The sequence below is a fragment of the Melopsittacus undulatus genome, chromosome 10, assembly GCF_012275295.1.
Source record: "Melopsittacus undulatus isolate bMelUnd1 chromosome 10, bMelUnd1.mat.Z, whole genome shotgun sequence".
Classification (NCBI taxonomy): domain Eukaryota; kingdom Metazoa; phylum Chordata; class Aves; order Psittaciformes; family Psittaculidae; genus Melopsittacus; species Melopsittacus undulatus.
Genome location: NC_047536.1, coordinates 34,546,075 through 34,565,003, shown reverse-complemented (window position 1 = coordinate 34,565,003; position 18,929 = coordinate 34,546,075). Strand labels below are relative to the sequence as shown.

The following is an 18,929-nucleotide window of genomic DNA, read 5'->3' as shown; positions in this document are numbered from 1 at the left end:
GGGTTGCTCAGCCAGACCGCAGGCTGTCGATCAGCCGAGCGAATGAATGCTCCAGCATACGGAACCCATCTTCTCCAGCAGCACGGGGAGGTGGCCACCAGAAACAGGGCCTGTGGCACAACAGCACAGGCAGAACAATTCCCGGGCACCAGCACCAGAACCAGCCCTGAGAAGGACGGTGGGAGCTCAACCAGCCCATTGGAGAACAAGGAGGGGAACGCTGGGCTTTCCCACACCCCACTGCCGTGGCTGACACAACACTAATGTCCCAATGGCCAATGCCGAGGCCCCTATGCACACCCAGCACCCTCAGGACAGCCCTATTCAGCACCAACTGCAACTCCTTCCCTGCAGACACAGCCTCACTACCAGTGCCTGGCCCTGCCATGACAGGCTGCCATGTCCCCAGCACCCCGGTGTGGCTGCTCCCCTCCATGACACCCCAAGCAGCATCCTGTGTGACAGGGGGAGCATCCACGGAGGCACCTCTGGTACCCAGCACCCAGCTCCATTGTACAGGCTGCTCAGTCTCAGGGGCATCACTGCCAAGCGAAGCTGCTAATGAGGTTTAACCCTGATCATGAATCCGCCATGGAAAGAGAAGGGAAGTGGGATTAACCCCTGTGCTGCTGCCACAGCCCAGCAATGGGGAGGAGCTTTGTCTGAAAGTGTGCTCTGAACAAGTCCCAGAACCCAGGTGAGGACTCTCCTGCCACCCCATGCCACCAGCATAACAGCATTGCTGCTCTCAGAGGATCTCTATACCCATAATACTGTGTCCCCTGTGCATGGTGCCCTCGGGACAGGTTTTGGGGCACCAGCCCATGTGTCCCCATTAGCAGCTGAGCCTGAATCCTTCCTAAATGTGGTTTCATGCTGGTGAGTGTGATGGAGGCTGATGAGTGGGATGGAGGCTGAAGAGTGGGATGCAGTCAGCCCATGCAGGAGGCAACACTCCATCAGGGCAGCTGGAACGTGGCTGCCCACAAGCACTGCTTATGCTTCTACATGAAACCTGGAGGCTGCAAGGCCAAGGACCCTTCCGGTGCTGGGACCCTGCCTCACGTCCCCCCCGGGCTGGGGACTATCCCTGCGCGTTCCTCTACACTGAGCCCTCTGTGTGCTTGGGGGGGGCACCGGCAGGGGCAGCTCCATTCCTCCAGCTCAGCATCCCCGTGGGGAGCTCTAGAGCTCCCCGGACCCCCCTCCCCGTTCCTTCCGCCGCTCACATCCCTGCTGAGCCCGGGCAAGCTCACGGCACCGCAGGGACAAGGCACTGACCCCCCCCCCCCGCGGTGCGCAGGGCTCAGCAGCAGGGGGCGCCAAAGCACCGCGCAGCAGCTCCGCGCAACCCGCGCCCCCCCCCGCTCCGCGCATCCCTCCCCGATCCCCCCCCCCCCGGCACCGCTCCCGCATCTCCCGTCCTCCCTCCTCGGGCATCCCCCCTCCATCCTCCGGGATCCCTCCCTGCATCCCCCCCCACCCCATCCCTGCCTTTGCCACCTCCTTCCCTCCGAGCATCCCTTCCTCCCTCCCTGCCCCATCCCTCCTCCCACCCCCAGCACCATCCGGCCCCCCTTCCAAAGCCGAGCATCACCCCAAGACACTGACGGGTTGGACTGCACCATTCTGCCTCCGGACCTCTCCTCCCCCTGCCCACCAAGCAGAGCTCCCCCCCCAGCCCAGGGCAGGGGGACAGGAGCTGCTGCAGGCCTGCCCACCCCCCCTGGCTCACTGCATTCCAGATTTATTCAAATCACAGTAAACCGCAGCCCCCATTGTCCCCATTCCCTGCCATCCCCCATGGATGGTGCCTGAGTGTGCCACATCCCACCCTGCACCCCGTGATGTGCTGGGTCAGGTCATCAGCCAGGGCAGCTTTGCTAAGAGCACATTAGAAATGATAACAACCACAAGGCAACCCACTGCCTCTTGGGGCCACCTCATCACCCAGCCAGGCTGGCCGGTATTTTTAGCTTCCACTACCAAGGAACTGACTGCATACATGCATATATATATATATATATATATATATATATACACCTAAAAATCACCACCTCACCATCTATGTGGGCCACATGGGAGAGAGCAGGTGCCCTCTCCCAGCTGCAAGTAGCCTCTGCAGGGCCAGGCCCTGGGGAGGGCAGCAGGACAAGGGATGCTGGATCCTCTGCAGTCATCCTGGTGCAGCACAGGGCACCCCTGTGCTCAGGCAGGCCCCCCCCCCAAGCTGGCCCAGCCCAGATCCAGCTGTGTGGGGAGGGGGACCCAGAGCCCCCTGTGCAAAGCTGTGGGTGCCAAATGCTGCCAGAGCAGGTTAGAGAGGAGGAGCAGGCACCTTCTCACCAGCTTTCCTACTTGATCCAGCTCATGTATAAGTGAATTCTGAGCACACAATGCAGTTATTGAATAAAATTATGCTTTTTTTAGTACTCATATGCATGCTGGGTTTAAGGCTCTGCCTAGAAGCCAACCTCACAGCCAGGAGCAGAGATCAGAGGGATAACCCAGGCCAAGCCCAGACCCACACCAGGCTCAGGGGGCTGCGAGACACAGATGAAAGCACAGCACCAACAAGGGCAGGTCTGCCCCATCGCTTCTTCCATCCCAGGGAAGGAGGAAAAAGCCCTCCTGCCTGGGACAAGGATGCAGCAAGGAAAGCCCAGGGGCTGCCTGTCCTCTCCCTGTCACCATCTCCATCCCCCATGGTGTCAGTGTCTGCCTGCACTGGCGAGGACCAGCCCTGCCTTCCCCTCCGCCATGGCCCTCCCAGCAGCGAGGCTCTGCCAGCTCCATCTGCAGCAAGCACCAGGCCACGGGGCAGGACCAGCAGCCGCCGTTGCTTGGAGCACATCACGGGTGTGAGAAACGGGTGTCTGCAATAATGGCACCAGGAATAACCACAGCTCACTCACCACAGCCGCGTGCTCCTGCTCTGCCTCCAGCTCCAGCCTCAGCCCTGCCCAAGGCTGCTCCCTGCCATGATGTGCCCCTGTTTCCAACCTGCTTTATTGCTTCCTTCCTGCAGCCCTGCCCGGCCCAGGTGCCGACAGTCCCCCATCCCTCCCACCCAAAGGCTCCCACATTAACGCTTCTCCTTCCTGCAGCTGGTTTGGCTTTTATCACTCCCCCTCCTCCCAGCAGGACCCTGTGAGTTGGGGGCACAAACCCCCCGCAGCTGGGGGATCTGCTGTCCTGTGACAGGCAGTGCTGCCTAAACACAGTGCAGCACAAAGGGTTCACAGGGCTTTTATTGCGGCTGATCCCTGCGCCGCTCCCCCAGACCTGCCTGGAGCAGAGCCTGCCCTTGCAGCCAGTATTTGGCAAACCACCCTCCCGAGGGCCCCTCGGCCGGGCCAGGGCTCAGCTCCCCACAACAGAGCAGCCGGAGGGCAGCGGGTCCTCCTCCATCACCAAAACCGGCTGCGGCGGCAGCGCTGGCTGCGGTTGGTGCCATCTGTTCTGTAGGCACAGCCCCGTGTCACGCTGTGCTGCGGGAGCCAAGCCAAAGCGCCCAGACCCTGCTGGGGCACCCGCATGGGAGCCAGGCTTTGAGTGCGGTGACCGATGCGGTTCCCAGCCCTGGTGAAAGGACGAGGGCATGGATGGAAGCCAGCAGCACCTCCCCTGGCTCTGCAGATGAGCCCTGTGGGTGCTGGGGCTGTGGGGCAGTGTGGGGGGTGCCAGGGCTCGGGGGGGGGGGGGGGGGGTCAGCCTGGGGATGTGGGCACCGTGTGTGTCCCAGCAGGGAGCAAAGCACCAGTGTGTCCCAGGGAGGACACGGCAGTGGTGGGGCTGGAGCAGCACTGGGGAGCCCTGTGCTGGGCTCCGTCCCGCTCCACTTGCTCCTCATTGAAAGGATTTGTCAACAGGGAGCTGATGAGTCCTGCGGGAGCTCACCCACCTCCAGCACCACCTCCCGCGGGTGCAGGGCCCCGAGAACCGGCTGGGTCCCAGCAAGCACCCGTGGCAGAGGGACTGTACCCACTGTCCCATCAAATACCCCAGTGTGAGGTCCCCAGTCCCTGCCCCGGGCACCACGGTGGCTCAGCAGGTGCTGAGACCATAGGGTGTTCCTTGAGAGATGCTCAACGTGGCCCGGGCAGTGCTTGGCACAGGGAGCGGCCGCATGCTGCCGGGAGAGGCATATTCTTTCACTGGGAGAACAAGAGGAGCCCTCTGATGGCTGCCTGTCCCTTGTAAACACCAACTTCAGAGCATCAGATTACAGCCGCTGCCTAGGCTCCAAAGGAGATGGTGATACTGAGAGCAGGAGGCACCCTGCCCACACCCTGCCTGCGCCCTGTCTGCACAATGGGTGCTGCTGGGCAGTGCTGGGGTTTGGCACCATGGCACCACTGAGGCCTTGGCACCGGCTCTTTCACTGCAGGGCTGCAGGGTCCAGTGGGAGCAATAGCCCTCCTGCCCCCTCAGTAGAATCATAACATGGTTTGGGTTGGAAGGGACCTTAAGATCATCCACTTCCAGCTCCCTCCATGGGCAGGGACACCTCACACTAGATTATGTCACCCGAAGCCCATCCAGCCTGGCCTTGAACACTGCCGGGAACTGATGTCTCTGACCCCACACATCTGAGCTTGGGGCCTGCAGGAGCTGCTCTGCCTTTATCCTGTGCCGGGGGCCTGCCAGGACTGCTGCCCTCACAGCCCTGGGTGCAGGGCTGGGCACAGGGCACCCATGACAGGGACAGCATCACAGCTCTGGTGCAGCCTCGGGGGGGGGGATCACCCCACATCCCTGCACACGGCAGCCCCTCGGGAGTGCAGCACGGACGGTTCCCACACAAGGGCTTTGGGACCCAAACCCCGTGGGTCAGGGCTGGGGCGATGCTGCTGCCTCCTCTGTCCCGCATCCCAGCGCCGGGCTCGGGGGATGCACGGACCCCCCCTCCGCAGCAGCGCGGTACAGCCCCGCCCGCACGGAGCCCTGCAGCGGGTGGGCACCGAGCCGCTGCCTGCACCGCAGCCCCCCCCCGCTGCGCTCCCCCCCCCGGCCCGGTAGTGGGCAGGGAGCGGGCGCTGCCCTCCGGGGCTCGCTCGGGCACCGGGTGCACGGAGCCGGCGGGGACACGAGGGACGGCGGCTGCGCCTCGGCGGCCCCCGCGCTGCGGCACCGGGCGGGGGGGGGGGCTCAGCTGCGCGCTGCGGCCGGGGCTCAGCTGCGCCCCGCTCCCGGGGGGGTCCCGGCCCCGGCTCCGCCGCTGCCCGCACTGCCTGCCCACCGCCCGGCCCGAGCTGCCCGCTCTGCTCCTCCTCCTCCTCCTCCTCCTCTCCCTCGGGCGGCCGCAGCCCTCTCTAATCCCACGGGAATAAAATCCGCTCTGCGGCTGGGGGAGCGGAGCGGGCCCCGGGCTGCGGGGCGGGGAGGGCTCCGGTGCCGCTCCGGTGCTGCTCCGGGTGAGCCCCCCCCCCCCATCCGCTCTCTGCAGCCATAGCAACCGCGATGGGCTGTCCCAGCCCGGGCCGCAGCGCCATGAAGGCACGGAGAGGGGCGCCGGGGAAGAAAGAGCCGCGCCTGGAGCTGGGCGAGCTCCCGAGGGGCTGGCACGAAGCAGCAGGCGACGGGAGCTGGTCCCCAGCTCCCTTTGTAGCGCTCCCTGACACAGATTCTCGCTCCATGGCTGACTTTGCAAGTTTCCCCATCCTCTTTCCCCCTCCTCCTCCTCCTCCCGGCTCCTTTTCATGCGACTGAATTATCCCCGGGAGGAGGGAGATGCTGGAAATCCTAGGGAGGAAATAAAGCCGTGCGGGTCTGTGCAGGCGGCCGCAGCCTGGCCGCCCCCAGGAGCCTGCGAGGGGCAGGGACAGGAGCTGCTGCCGGGTCAGCGCCCATGAACCCCGTGAATTTGAAAGCCATTGAGGAAGCAGGAGAGCCGCAGCGAGCCCGCGGTGGGTGCCAGAGCATGGGCCCTCCATGAGCCGCGGCTGCTGCCCCACAGCACCCTCGGGCACGGAAGATGATGCATTCACTTCCCCCGAGAGATGCCTTGTTTGGGGGCTGGTACAAACCACGCAGGGCTGAGCCTCCAGGGCAGCCTCTGTCCCAGCGCTGCAGCTCATGGGGCCCTGGGCAGCAACGGGAAGGGGGAGGCAGGGCCAGAGGGAGCGCAGGAGCAGCAGGGGAGGCTGTAGCTGAGATGTGGGATGCGATGGAGCGGGACGGGGAGGTGGGTGCGGGATAGCGGCTCCTCCAGCCAGCGGCACGCAGAGCAGCTCCTGCTCCTGCAAGCAGGGTGGGTGGAGCGTGCTGTCACTTTTTGGTGCTGGGCAAGCCCGGCATCGCTGTCGCAGGATTGCTGCCTGTGCTCTGATGAGTCAGGAGCGGCACTGCCACGTTTTTCCTCCTACCAGGCAGTGTCCCGTGGTGGGTCGGTCGTGCTCCACACCGGGATGCTCCCGCATATGCGGTGCTGGGTGGGTGGGTGGCGCTCCAGGGAATCCGCGCTGGAGCAAAGGGCTGCGCTGGGATGAGGACACTGACCCTCAGCTCAGGAGAGATACAGAGCGCCTGGCTCAGGCGGTGATCCCATGGGACGTGGGCATGTTCCTGTGCCTGCGTCCCACCTCCTCTGCCAGACAATGAAACACTGCCCTCCTTCCCAAGTCGCAGCAGAACAAATAAAGCAAGCGCCATATGGTGCCAAGACACGTTGGAAATGGGGCCAAGCCCAGGAGGTAGGGGCGATGGCAAATCTCCAGCCCCACACCAGACCCATCTCGAGCTCCAGGCCAACACGCCCTGGGGAGCAGAGCACCCCCTCCTCAGCACCCACTCCTCCTCCTCCTGCAGCCACTGCCCTGCTCGCGGGCACAGCTCTGCATGTCAGCCATGGCTGTGCAGTGACTCACTTGCCCTCCTCCCTGCCCGCAGTGCTGGAAGCATGGAAACCACAGCTTCATGCTCTAAGGGCTGGGGACACTGGAGCCACCGCTGGAGCAGCACTGGGGCAATCAGGAGATAACACCCACAGGACAAGCGTGAGTCCTGCTCTGCTCCCCCCAGGACCACAGGCAGGAGCTGCAGCAGCAGCCAGTTTGTGCTCTAAAGCCCCTGCAGCCCCACAGCTCCAGCACACCACAGATACAGGACCCTGCTGTGAGCAGAGTGGCATTGCCTTTCTATTTCTATGGCATCTGCCATAGAAATGCTCCTGCCTGGATCCTCCCACAGACCTGCAGCTCATGGATGCCCAATGTGCTTTCAGGCAAGTCATATCCAGACAGACATGTAGAAGGGAGATACCTCCAAGCAGAGCTGGACATCCCCATGGCTTTCAGAGGTGCTGTGAACCCTCAATCCTCCCACAGCCAGCTCTGCAGAGCAGTTGTACATCGCTGTGAGCACTGGGACAAAGATCCCAGAGCTTTCTCAGCAGCAGAACATGGTGAAGTCTTGGAGGAAGAAGGGCTCCAGGAACCCCCAGACTCTAACAGACCTTCTGCAGGTTGAGCAAGCAGATGCCAGCCTGGACAGAGCCAGTGTGGTCCCTGCCCACCCTGCCACCCTGTTTACCCCATTCCCTCTACAAAAGCCTAAGAAGGGAAGCACTTGGCTCTGCCCTCCAGGCCAACTGAATCAGAACTGGGATCTCCGGAAGCTTTTGTAGCCATGGGGCTCAACTCTATCACCTGCTAATGTGAGCGGATCATTCACACCTGAGTCATGCCCATGAGAGTCAAGTAAGTTGTACAAGCAAAGCAGTTTATTGAATCATACACTAAGATGTAGGGAGGATGAGGATCAAACAGGACCCAGAGCAACCCACAGTTCTCTCCCTCTCAGTGCCACCCTCCTGCCTTCTTTAAAGAGGCAGCTCTGCCTGATGGAGAGTCCCACGACCTGGCCCAGTCCCTACCTGCCCTCAGCCTCCAGCGAGGTCCTCAGCCCCGGACATGCTCCGCACCATGTGCCTGTGGGTGCTCTGCAGATACAAAGTGTTGCATTAAAACCTTATTATGTATTACCAGTGTAAGCAAGGGACAGCCCTTTCCTGCACATCCTACCTGGACCTCTGCAGAGCGAACCCGGTCCTGGCTGTGGTGCTGTGTGCTGGTGCAGAGGTCTGTGCTCATCCTGGTCCCGGCTCCAGTCGAACTTCCTTCCCCACCACGTGCTGATAAACAGGGGAAAGTGTACAATGGCTGCATTGAGGTTCATGGTGGAGCAGGGCACAGCAGTGTCTGGTCAGAGGGGAACTCCTATGTTATATTTTGCTCTATTAATTCAGAGATGGGACTTGCTGGACAGGGACAATCCACAGGACACAGGGGCTGGAGGGGTTTCTGAACACCCAGGGTTAGATCCAGGGCAGGGTTAAATCTCAATAAGCAGAAGAACAGCAGCGGCATCAGGAACAAAGGGGATGTGTGGGTGTTTAGGGCAGCCTGACTCCTAGGAGCTGGATAAGGAGCTGTGCATGGGGTTACGGCATGTCATGGCCCAGAGATGAGCACGTGGAGCTGCAAGGTGAGGCTGAGGATCCCAGGGGATCACTAGGCAGTGGCTGGCAGCAGGGACCAGTGGTGATGTTCACCCTGTGGAGCACCAGCCCATCTCTTCCCAGTGATACCTATCCCAGTGCTGGCAGAGCTGCACACACAGGATGGTGCCCAGGCACTGCAGCGGGCACAGCTTGATCCAGGCAGTCACTGAGCTGCAGGCAGCAGCAGCGCAGGCAGGGAGTGAAGGCAGCACTGCAGGCAGCAGCCTGGCCAGGGCAAGAAGCAGGAGAATGACCAGGTCCATGCCATGATCCAGGACCCTGCAGCAACGCAGGCTCCCAAGTGCTGCAGGGGCTGCAGCAGGAGATGAGAACGCATGAGGGCATGGGATTGCTCCTGAGGCCTGTGCCTGGCAGGAGGTGTCACAGAATCGGGCCTGGAGCAATCTGTTCTCATGGAAGTGGGTGGTGAATTAATGGCAATGGGAGAACAGCTCCCTTGCAGCTCTGCGCGGGGCGTTTTCCATGAGCAGAGGCTGGAGCCCTCTGTGCCATTTCATCTCTGCTGCTCTGCACCGCATCTCCCGGGAGCGCTGCAGCCACGGCCTCATTCATTATGGTAATGCAGAGGTGCTGCCAACGGCCCCCTCCCCAGGCAGGACCCGGCCGGAGCCGCTCCCTGTGCCCCGGCCGGGAGCACATCAGGCAGGATGGATGTTTGCAATAATTATCCAGTCATCCCCTTCAAGTGTACCGCAGCCATAGCAACAGACAGATGTTCTGTCCCAGCCAGAGTCCGCAGCGAGCTGGGGAGAGAAGCACAAAAATTAACCCGTTCAGCCCCAGGACGATGCTGAATCTGCTTCATTCTGGGCCCAGACCAGGCTTCAACATCCCTGAGAACACTGCAGGAGATGAGGCAAGGAACCAGCCAGCCCCCGACATGAAATCAGCAGCCCCAGTGCCTCAGCCGCTGCCTGACACGAGCGGAAGGAGAGCTGCATGGAGAGCTGCAGTGTCCTGATGGCCTGGTGCTACCATGTGCCCCTTGTCCCTGTATGGGAAATGAGCCCTGCTCATGCTCAGTGTCTCTGGGGCAATGCTGCAGGCGAAGCTCTCCAGGTCTGCTGGTAATGAACCTTTGGAGATGTTCAGCACAAGGGAACCTCTTCAGGGATGGTGATGAGCAGCACACGGCTGCAGTCAGCACCCACAGCACAGAGCACGCTGAGCACCCACCAGGCAGGGATGGGGATGGATGAGCCATGTGGACAAGTGTCCAGTGCTAAGTTAACAGAGCTTCAAGAGTTCAGAGGTGGGATGCAGCCAGACCAAAGAATAGCGGCACTTTGGTGAACAGGTCTCTAGGATTCAGCCCAAGTCTGTTAAATCATAGAATCCCCGAATCTGTTGGGATAGAAGGGAACCTAAAGCTCCTCCAGCTCCAACCCCTGCCATGGGCAGGGACCCCTTCCACTGGAGCAGGTTGCTCCAAGCCCCTGTGTCCAACCTGGCCTTGAGCACTGCCAGGGATGGGGCAGCCTCACAGTAAATAATTTCCTCCTAATGTCTAATCTCAGTCTCCCCCCGTCAGTTTAAAACCATTCCCCCTTCTCCTGTCACTCTCTGCCCTTATCAAAAGCCCCTCTCCACACTTCCACCCATACCATAACTGTGGTCACGAGGGTCCTCATGCCCACCAGCACACCAAGAATGTAAACCCAGCTCAGAGCAGCGTAAAGGGGCACATGGGAAAGCCCCGTGCAGATGTTTGCAGCTGCAGATGCTACTGGAGAGCACCCATGGTGAGGATTCCAAAGGGGGGCGGTGGGAGCAGGGCGGGCAGCGGATGGATTCCACCTGGAGCAAGTGCCCTGCACAGTGTGAGGGGTCACAGGGTTTCACTTCCCAAACCATGAGGTTTGGCTCAGAGGACTTCCCTCTTGTCCTTGCCACACGGGGAGGGCTCCAGCTTGCAGAGGGCATCCTGCCTGGTGACAGCTCGCAGTGCGGTGGCACAGCCCACGCCGGGATCTGTGCTTTCCCTGTGGGCTTCTTCTGCCTTCCCTGAAGGAGAAAAAAGCAGGGAAGGGTAAAACTGCTGATCTGGAAGCTGAGGGAGACGTGGCATCGTGTGCAGTCACAGAGGATGTGGGCAGGTGCCATCAGCCTTCCCCACGCAGCTCTGGAAATGTAGCTCAGCCCTGATCTGCAGCTCCCGGCGTTCCTGTCCCGGGCTCCCACACAGCCCTGGCAGATGCTGGGTATTTCGGTCCCTGCCACAGCGCTCAGGCTCCGGCATCCTGGGATGTCTCCTCCAAGCACATCAATGGGGCATCCTCGGGGTGTGATTCCCACCCTCCAGCTGGAGACAGAATGAGAATGTGGGGAAATGTCCATGATGTCCACAAATCCCTGGTCAATGGAGAGCTCCAGCTCCTCCGCTCCCACCGGCCCCAGGCTGCTCCAAAGAGAAAGCCACACCAAACCCTGGTTTGGGGCTGTGAACAGAGAGCCAGCCAGGAGGCTCCAGCAGGAATTCACCCTTTGCTGACTCCCCTTCACTGCCTGGACTTGTCTGACCCGGATCTAAGTGAGGTTTTGATTAAAGTCAAGAATAACTCAACTTGGAAAAGTCTAATTCTTTAGGGTCAGAGACAGCAAAAACCCAAACTGATGTCTCACATTGAGGACAGAGACCCTGAAGGGTCCTCACATGGTGCCACATCCCCTCTACCGTGACCGAGCTCCATTCTCCCAGCAGCCAGGTTCTCTCCTCCATTCTCCACCGAGATCCCTCCTGTAGAGACCAATATCTCTGGTGCTGGGTCAGCATCTCCTTGTTTCAAGCATGGGTTTATACCCAGTCTGTTTATTCCTCCTCATGCCTGTGCCATGGAGGTGCTGGGGTTTAACCCATGTCCCCCCCTGGTTGCCCACAGATGTCCTTCCCTCAGTGCTCCTTTGGCTGGGATCAGGGAGCTGAGTCATCTCGGGAGGCTCTCGCTGTTCTCCAGAGCACTCCAGCAAACTTCCTGCACCACTTTTGGCCTAAATTCCCTCAGTGCAGCTGAGGAGAACCCAGCGGCAGCCCCAAGCTTCAACCAGAGCCTCTACACTTTGTGGGACCTCTCCTAAAAGGAATCTCTCCAAGCAACGTGGGATCGTTCTCCTTCTCCTTGGCTGCATCCCGTTGGTGGATGGCAGCTCTCTGGTTGGGTGGGTCACAGCTGTACTGCTGGTGCATCACAGGGCTCCCATCCAGACACAGGCAGGTGAATGTGTCAGGCACAGACTGTGTGAGATGCTCAGGTTCCCTTTGTGTCTGATGGAAAGAACACAGAAGCTCCAGGCATAGAACCATGGAATGGGTTGGGTTGGAAGGGACCTTAAAGCTCCTCCAGCTCCAACCCCTGCCACGGGCAGGGACCCCTTCCACTGGAGCAGCTGCTCCAAGCCCCTGTGTCCAACCTGGCCTTGAGCACTGCCAGGGATGGGGCAGCCACAGCTTCTCTGGGCACCCTGTGCCAGCGCCTCAGCACCCTCCCAGGGAACAGCTTCTGCCTCAGAGCTCAGCTCAGTCTCCCCTCGGGCAGGTTCAAGCCATTCCCCTTGGCCTGTCCCTACATGTCCTTGTCCAGAGCCACTCTCCACATTTCCCCTTCAGGCACTGGAGCTGCTCTAAGATCTGGAGCCTTCTCTTCTCCAGGCTGAACCAGCTCAGCTGATGAACCCCATTCAAAGCAGCTCCAGGGGAAGATACTTCCCAGTTATCCCTTTCCCCTGGAAGCTGTCAATGTAATGGGGAATGCCAGGATGGGATCTGGAGGGTCCTGGCATGATTTGGCACAGTCACTGCTCCCCTCGGCACAATGGGTCCCAATCCGGCTCTTCCAGAGGGAGCAGGGGCCCGGAGCAGAGCACTGGTGAAGACCGAGCACTGTGGGAAACACAGGGAATGCAGGAATATGGCCAGGCTGAATCAGTCCCTCCAGACTGCTGCCTGCCCCTGCCCTGATAAGCATCAGGCACTTCAAAGGAAGGCCCCAGTGCTGGAGAAAACTGGGGAAGGAAATACCCACAAAGGAAGCATCTTTCTCACTCCTGACCATCGGTTTCAGGCTTATCCCCTAGAGCACAAGTGCTTATCTCGCCCTTCTCTTTCTTAAACCTGTGCCTTCCCGGGCACTGCTCCTCTGCAGAGGCAAGGGGTCTTCTTGCATACACAAACTGTGTGATAAATCCCACCGGTTGGCTATGGAATGATCTGGATTCATCACTGTGCATGACTCATACTTGTGTTGATCGTCCCTTTGTCTCGTACCTTGAGAAGGGAGCTCTGCACACACCAGGTACCTTCTCCAGACTCTCACCATGCCATGAGGCAGCAGAGCCTTCCATCATCAGCAGTTCCCATCTCAGGGAAACTGCTCTGGTATTCCCAATTCATCATTCCCAGGTATTACAATCCCCAGTTCCTGATTTCCTTGGTTTTATGCATGTGACAGAATGACCACAAGCCAATAGAATAGTCCAGGCTCTGGAGTACCCGTACCCAAAACACTGTCACAAAGAGAACAATGTCAGGGTTATATCTGTTGGAGGTTTCTAAGAACAACTTTTATTTATGTAGTATAAATAGCAATGGACCTGCAGTTATCATGTGTTCATCCATAAGAATGCCTGCAGCAGATACCCTGTGCTGAATGAATCCAGTCTCTGTCCCCAGAACCCACAGCTGATGGGCCAGTGCCACCAAACATTCCCACCTCTTTTCCCTCCCCTATCTTTAAGGCCAAGAGTGGCCTCAATATCCTGTGTTCTCAGTGATCGAGGCCAGGCTGGACACAGGGGCTTGGAGCAGCTGCTCCAGTGGAAGGGGTCCCTGCCTGTGGCAGTGGTTGGAGCTGGAGAAGCTTTAAGGTTTCTTCATCCCAAACCAGGCTGGGGCTCTGTGGTTCTCTGTGACCGGTCATGCAGTGCAAGTCAAACCCTTGTTGAATCCGTGCTGGACTGGGACTTGAAACACTGACCTGACCACTCAGTCCATGTGTGAGTGGTCTTCCCCAGTCCCTCCTTGCAAGGACAGCAGCTGGTGGCCTGGTTGGCTTTGCAGTGGGTGCTCTCCAGAGTGACCTCTGCATCCCTTTCTAGGGGGGAACCCGAACCTTCTTAACAGACAATCTGGAGGCATTCACTATCAAAGAGCTGTCAAGGCATTTAACAGCAGCTATTAACAAACCAAACCGGTGGAGGATGGGTGAGAGCCCTGGAAGTCATTACAGAACATTTAATGCTTATCATTCTGCTTTGCACCAATGGAGCTAAGGACATTTGATGGCCACTGTGATTTAGCAGTGATAAACCCCAAATTGATGCTGTTCCTGTGAAAATATCCAACTGTAATGGACATGCAATATCCTACCTCAGCTTCAGTTGGGTGGGCAGAGGGAGGAGACTTTTGTCCATGCCTAAAAGCTATTGCTCCCTTTTCTCTTGGCTCCTGAGTGGTTGAGTTGCAAAGAGTGGAATTCAGTGACTCCCTGAGCCAGGAGGTGTGACACAAGGAGGAGGCAGCAGCCCCAGCTGGAGCAGCTCCCCAGCACAAGCAGTGTCCTGTCACTGCCTTCCTCACACCACATCTCCTGGAAAACCTCTTCACAGAGGTTGCACAGGGAATCCCACCCCATGTTCCAGAGAGTTCTGCAGCCCAGTGGCAGGTTACCCATGTGCTGTAGCAGGCTATGAGCTGAGCTGGACTCATCCACCAAGTCTTGGGGAGCAAGATGCCCAGTGAGCCCCAACAGTGCTGAATATCCGTCTCTTTTCTGCTCATTCCATCCCCCAGCATCCTCACACAGCTGCCCGAGGAAGCTTCCATGGCTGACTGAGGCTTCAGAGGATGTCCATCTTATTTTTAGTGGTCAGCAGAAATACTGCAGTGCACTAGCAAGTTCCTGTAGGCATCCTGTAGTGTGTGCCTTTGGGTAGAAAACCCAACCTGGGGCAGGCCTGCGCTCAAGTCCCTCTCTGTGTTGGGCCCAGACTGGATGGGGACACTGGGAATTTTTGGGGAGGTGTCCAGACATCCAGTGGGGTACAGAGGGTCAGCAGGGTTTACAATGATGCACCTCAAGAATTGATTTCAATGCTGTCACAGACCCCCCTGGTTTCACTGTGCTCCCTCTGGCATGGCCAACCCATGGATCAGCTCTTGCAGCACTTGATGCCCACCTCAGGGACCTGTTGGATGGGGACAGTGCAGCTGGCACGGGTGAGGGGCAATGAACACAACTGCCCTTTGGCCACTGAAGCATCCTCACCCTCACCCTGCCTCCAATCCTGGCCTCAGACAACTCCCTGTCACATCAAATTCCTCTCCCAGGTTCCCACAGGCTCCTGCTGCTACATCCTTATCCCAGCCCCACCTCTGTGGACAGCATAGGGACCCCCAGCACACACCACTGCTGTGACCCAGCCAGCACAGAGCACACACATGGCACTGGACACATCAAGACCACATGCATGACATTGATGGACAGGCCAGGAGCACATGTGTGGCACTGCCAGGTTGGCAGGGAGCACATGTATGGCACCAGTGGACAGGCTGGGAGCATGTGTGGCACTGATGGACAGTGAGCATGTGTGTGGGACCAATGGACAGACCAGGAACACTGACATGGCACTGATGGACAGACCAGTGCCACATGTGTGGCAATGCTGGGTGAACACACAGCACATACATGGCATTGCAGGGTAGGGAGCACACGTGTGGGATGGATGGACAGACTGGGACCACATGTGTGGCATTGATGGACAGACAGGGAGCACTTGTGGCACCCCCAGATGCACCAGGAGCACATGTGTGGCACTGCTGGGTGAGCACAGAGCAGATCATGGCACTGCAGGACAGGGAGCACACGTACGGCAGCACCAGGAGCGCACCACACGCGTGTGATCACTGGGGAGCCGCAGCTACCGCCCGGGACAGGGCCCGGGGCTGCCCCCGGAGCCGCCCGTGACGGTGCCCCCCCGTTACCCCGCAGCTGTGGGGCTCGGTATCGCCGCGGGACGGTGCCGGTGCTCAGCCCCCTGCCGCCGGCCAGCGGGGAGGATGCTCAGCCCGGGCAGCGCCGCGGGGGAGCAGAACGAAGCAGCGGGGCCGGGGTCCGGCCTTTGTCTCCCGGCTCCGGTGCTGCCCCGGGGCCGCTCTCCGGGGCGGGGTGCGGTTCTCTCGGTCAGGCGGGACAAGCCGCAGCCGCTTCTACGGTCAGCCCCGACCGAGGGCGCTGCGGGGCGAGCTCCGGCTCTGTCCCGTTCTCCATTCCAGGCCGCTCCGGAGGGCGGATGGCGGAGACCCCTCCGCTACCCCCGCGGCTCCTCCCCGGCTCTGCGGCGGCTCGGCAGGTGCCCGCCTTCGCCCCGGTCCCGTCCCGCCGCACACGTGCGCCCGCCGGCCCTTTGTCTGGGACCGGCACCGGGACCCGTGAACAGACCCCCCCGCCGGTTCAGGCGCTACCCCCCCTTGAACCCTCCCCGTTCGGGCCGTGGGAGCGGGGACGGGGGCGGTGACCGAGCCGGGGGAGCGCATCCCACCGGGGGGCAACCGTCGCGGAACACGAGGCCCGGGCCGGGGGGAACGGCGTCCCCGGGGCGGTCCCGTCCGGGGGAAGGGGGGGCCCGTCGCCGTCGTCGCGGCCGCTCTAACAGGTGGGATCCCGCTGAGAGGAGGAGGAGGAGGAGGCCGGAGGGGGGCGGAGGACGGGCGGGCGGGCGGGCGGGCGGAGGGAGGGAGGGAGGGGGACGAGCCGGAGCCGCCTGTGATCCTGTGACAGGAGCGGCTGCTGCTGCTGCTGGCGCCGCCGGTGCCTCCCTCCGCCCGGAGAGCCGGGTCGCTGTCCGAGCCCCGGCCATCCCCCCCCGCTTCTCTCCATCCTCCTCCATCCCCGCTCCATCCCGGACGGTGGCCCCGCAGCCCGTCCCGAGCCGCCCCGAGCTGAGCAAGCACCGGCCGGGCTCACCGCGCCGCCCCGGCTGCCCCCCTCCGCACGCTCCGGGACAGGGCGCGGGGCCGGGAACCGCCGTTGCTGCTGCTGCTGCCGCCGCCGCCGCCGCCGCTACCGGCCGGGCGATGCCGAAGCCGCCGTTGCTGCTACGGGGGAGCCGCCCCGGGGACAGCGAGCTGGGGCGGCAGTTCCGGGACTGGTGCCTGCGCACCTACGGGGACTCTGCTAAAACCAAGACGGTGACCCGGAGCAAGTACCAGCGCATCGCCGAGGTGCTGCAGGGGGGATCCGGCTCCGGCGGCGGCTCCGGCGGGGGGGAGAAAGGCAAGTTCCAGTTCTGGGTCCGGTCCAAGGGCTTCCGCCTGGGAAACGGCACCAGGGAGGCGACGAAGATGGGTCAAGTGGTGGTATATGTGCCGGTGAAAACGGGAACGGTTAGTGCGCTCCGTGCCCCGGGGGCTCTGTGTCTGTCTGTCTGCCTGTCCGTGTCTGTGTGTCCTCCCCGGGGGTGCGGGTGGGAGAGGGGGGGGGGTTATCCCGGGGCGGGGGTGGGCACCCCCGGGGCCCCCTGTCCCCACCACCGCCGCGCCGGCCCTGTCCCGTCAGCACCGGGCGGCCCAGCCCCGCCGCGCCGCCGGCCGCCGGGAGCGCGCATGCCCCATGCGGGGCGCGACGCGGGGCCCGGCCGCTCCCGCAGCCCCCGCCGCTCCCGGGGCAGCCGCCGCGCCCCCGGCCCGCCCGGGATGCGGATGGCGAGAGGCGCCCGCCCGGAGCCTCGCACCTTCCGCCGCCCCCCCCTCCCCTCCCGTGCCCGTCCCCGTCCCATCCGGTGCGGCCGCCGTCCCCGGGCGCTGCCGGCGGGAGGTGTGGGGGGGGCGGCGGTGCCCCGCGCTCGCCGCCGTGCACCTGCCCCCCGCGGGGGGGCCTCGCCACCGCCCGGTGCGGGCCCCGCCGCCTCCCCCCCCGCGCCCCGTCCGATCACGTTCACCCGGCATTTCCCATCCGCCCCCCGGCCGGGGACAGGTCTGCAGTCAAGGGCAGGGAGCGGCGGGGAGGGGGCGCCGGTTCCCCCCCCCCCCCTCCGCCGCTGCCTCCGCCGCGCCCTGCCCACCGAGCGGAGGGAGCGCAGGGACCCGGCCCGCTGCGGCTCTCCCGGCCCCGGCGTCCCGCGGCGCTGCCGCTGCACCGGTGCCCCGGGGGGTGCGGGCAGCGGCAGAGCCGGATTAGGGCAGCTCCCCCCCCGCCTCCCCCTCCCCTCCTCGGGCCGCCGTCCCGGGAAACTCCCCCTCCGGAGCCTCATTGTTCGGCGCCCCGCCGGGCGCACCGGCCGCCTCCCCCCCCCGCTGCCCGCCCGCTGCCCCCCCCCCGCCCCGCCGCCGCCCGGGGCTGCCCCGCCGCCCCATTGTTCCCGTCCCGAGCGCGCTCCGCTCCCCGGCGCGGAGGGGAACGCGCAACTTCAGCGGCCCCCGGCGCAGGGTGCGCCCGGTGCTGCCCCGGCCCCGCCGCCCCCCCGGGGCCGCTCCTCGGGCCGCAGGGCTCCGGGAGGGGTTTTTTCTCTCTCCCCCCCGTCCCTCCCCGCCTCTCCCGCTGCTGCTGCTGCTGCCGCTGCTCTGAAGGGTGCAGTGTTTTCTGTGCACACACAGACTCCAGCATTGATGTGGCTGGAGGATGCTTCCATTGAGGGCAGCCCATCTGTGGCAAATGCTTCTAAACGCACTATTTACCTCCCATCTGGTCTGCCTTATTATTGGGGGGAGGGGGAAGGGTCATTATTTCTCCCTTTCCCTCCGTGGTGCTCAGAGGCTCCTTTCTTTCTCCCCTCGCCTCCCCCCTCCCCCATTCCATGCCCCAAAAAAATTCTTTGCCATTTTTTTTTGAAGACCTCTTTGCAGCCTCCTCCTCCCCCCGCCCCCCCCCCGGGAGCCTCAGCCGGGGCGGGTCCGGAGCTGTACCCCTCTGCTCCCGCACATCCAGCCCTGCCCGGCTCCTCTCCATCCCTCCAGCCGGTGCCTCTATCCCACATCTCCCGAATGCTGCCGAGTCATGGTACCCCGGAGAGGCCGAGCCGGGCCCCGCTGCTCGCCCGCCGGCCCCCGCTTTGTCCCGCAGGGTCCCCGGGGCCGGTGCGAGGCCGCGGGTCCCCCAGGGCTTCTGCCCAGATGAAGTTTCAGCGAGGAGCGTGTCCAGGCCCCGCATCTTCCCAGGCAGAGTCCCTGCAGGCTGCAGGCAGGAGATACACCCGCTCCCTAAGCCCAACAAAAAGCAGCCATGCCCTCAGGGGACAGCTGCATTTTCCAAGGGGCAATACTGCTTATTCCCAACCGGATGGACGTTAGGGCTGGGAGTGCTTCCCAGAGCCACTGGTGGTAGGGAAAACCAGTCACTGTGCTTCCCAAATCCTCCAGCACAGGGTCTATGGGTGCCCCCAGACCCCACTATCCCAGCCCCACCACCCCGCTCTG

The 18,929-nt window shown here is 62.2% G+C and overlaps 1 protein-coding gene across 1 annotated transcript in view; it reads left to right on the top strand.

Annotated features, from left to right (window-relative positions):
* Nucleotides 1-16,592: 16,592 nt before the first annotated feature.
* The window catches only part of NOL4L (nucleolar protein 4 like), a 56,058-nt gene continuing 53,721 nt past the window's right edge, over nucleotides 16,593-18,929 (top strand). The window contains exon 1 of the mRNA XM_034067102.1: nucleotides 16,593-16,901. Coding sequence (XP_033922993.1) covers nucleotides 16,593-16,901 — 309 coding nt within the window. The remainder of the gene's footprint in view (nucleotides 16,902-18,929) is intronic.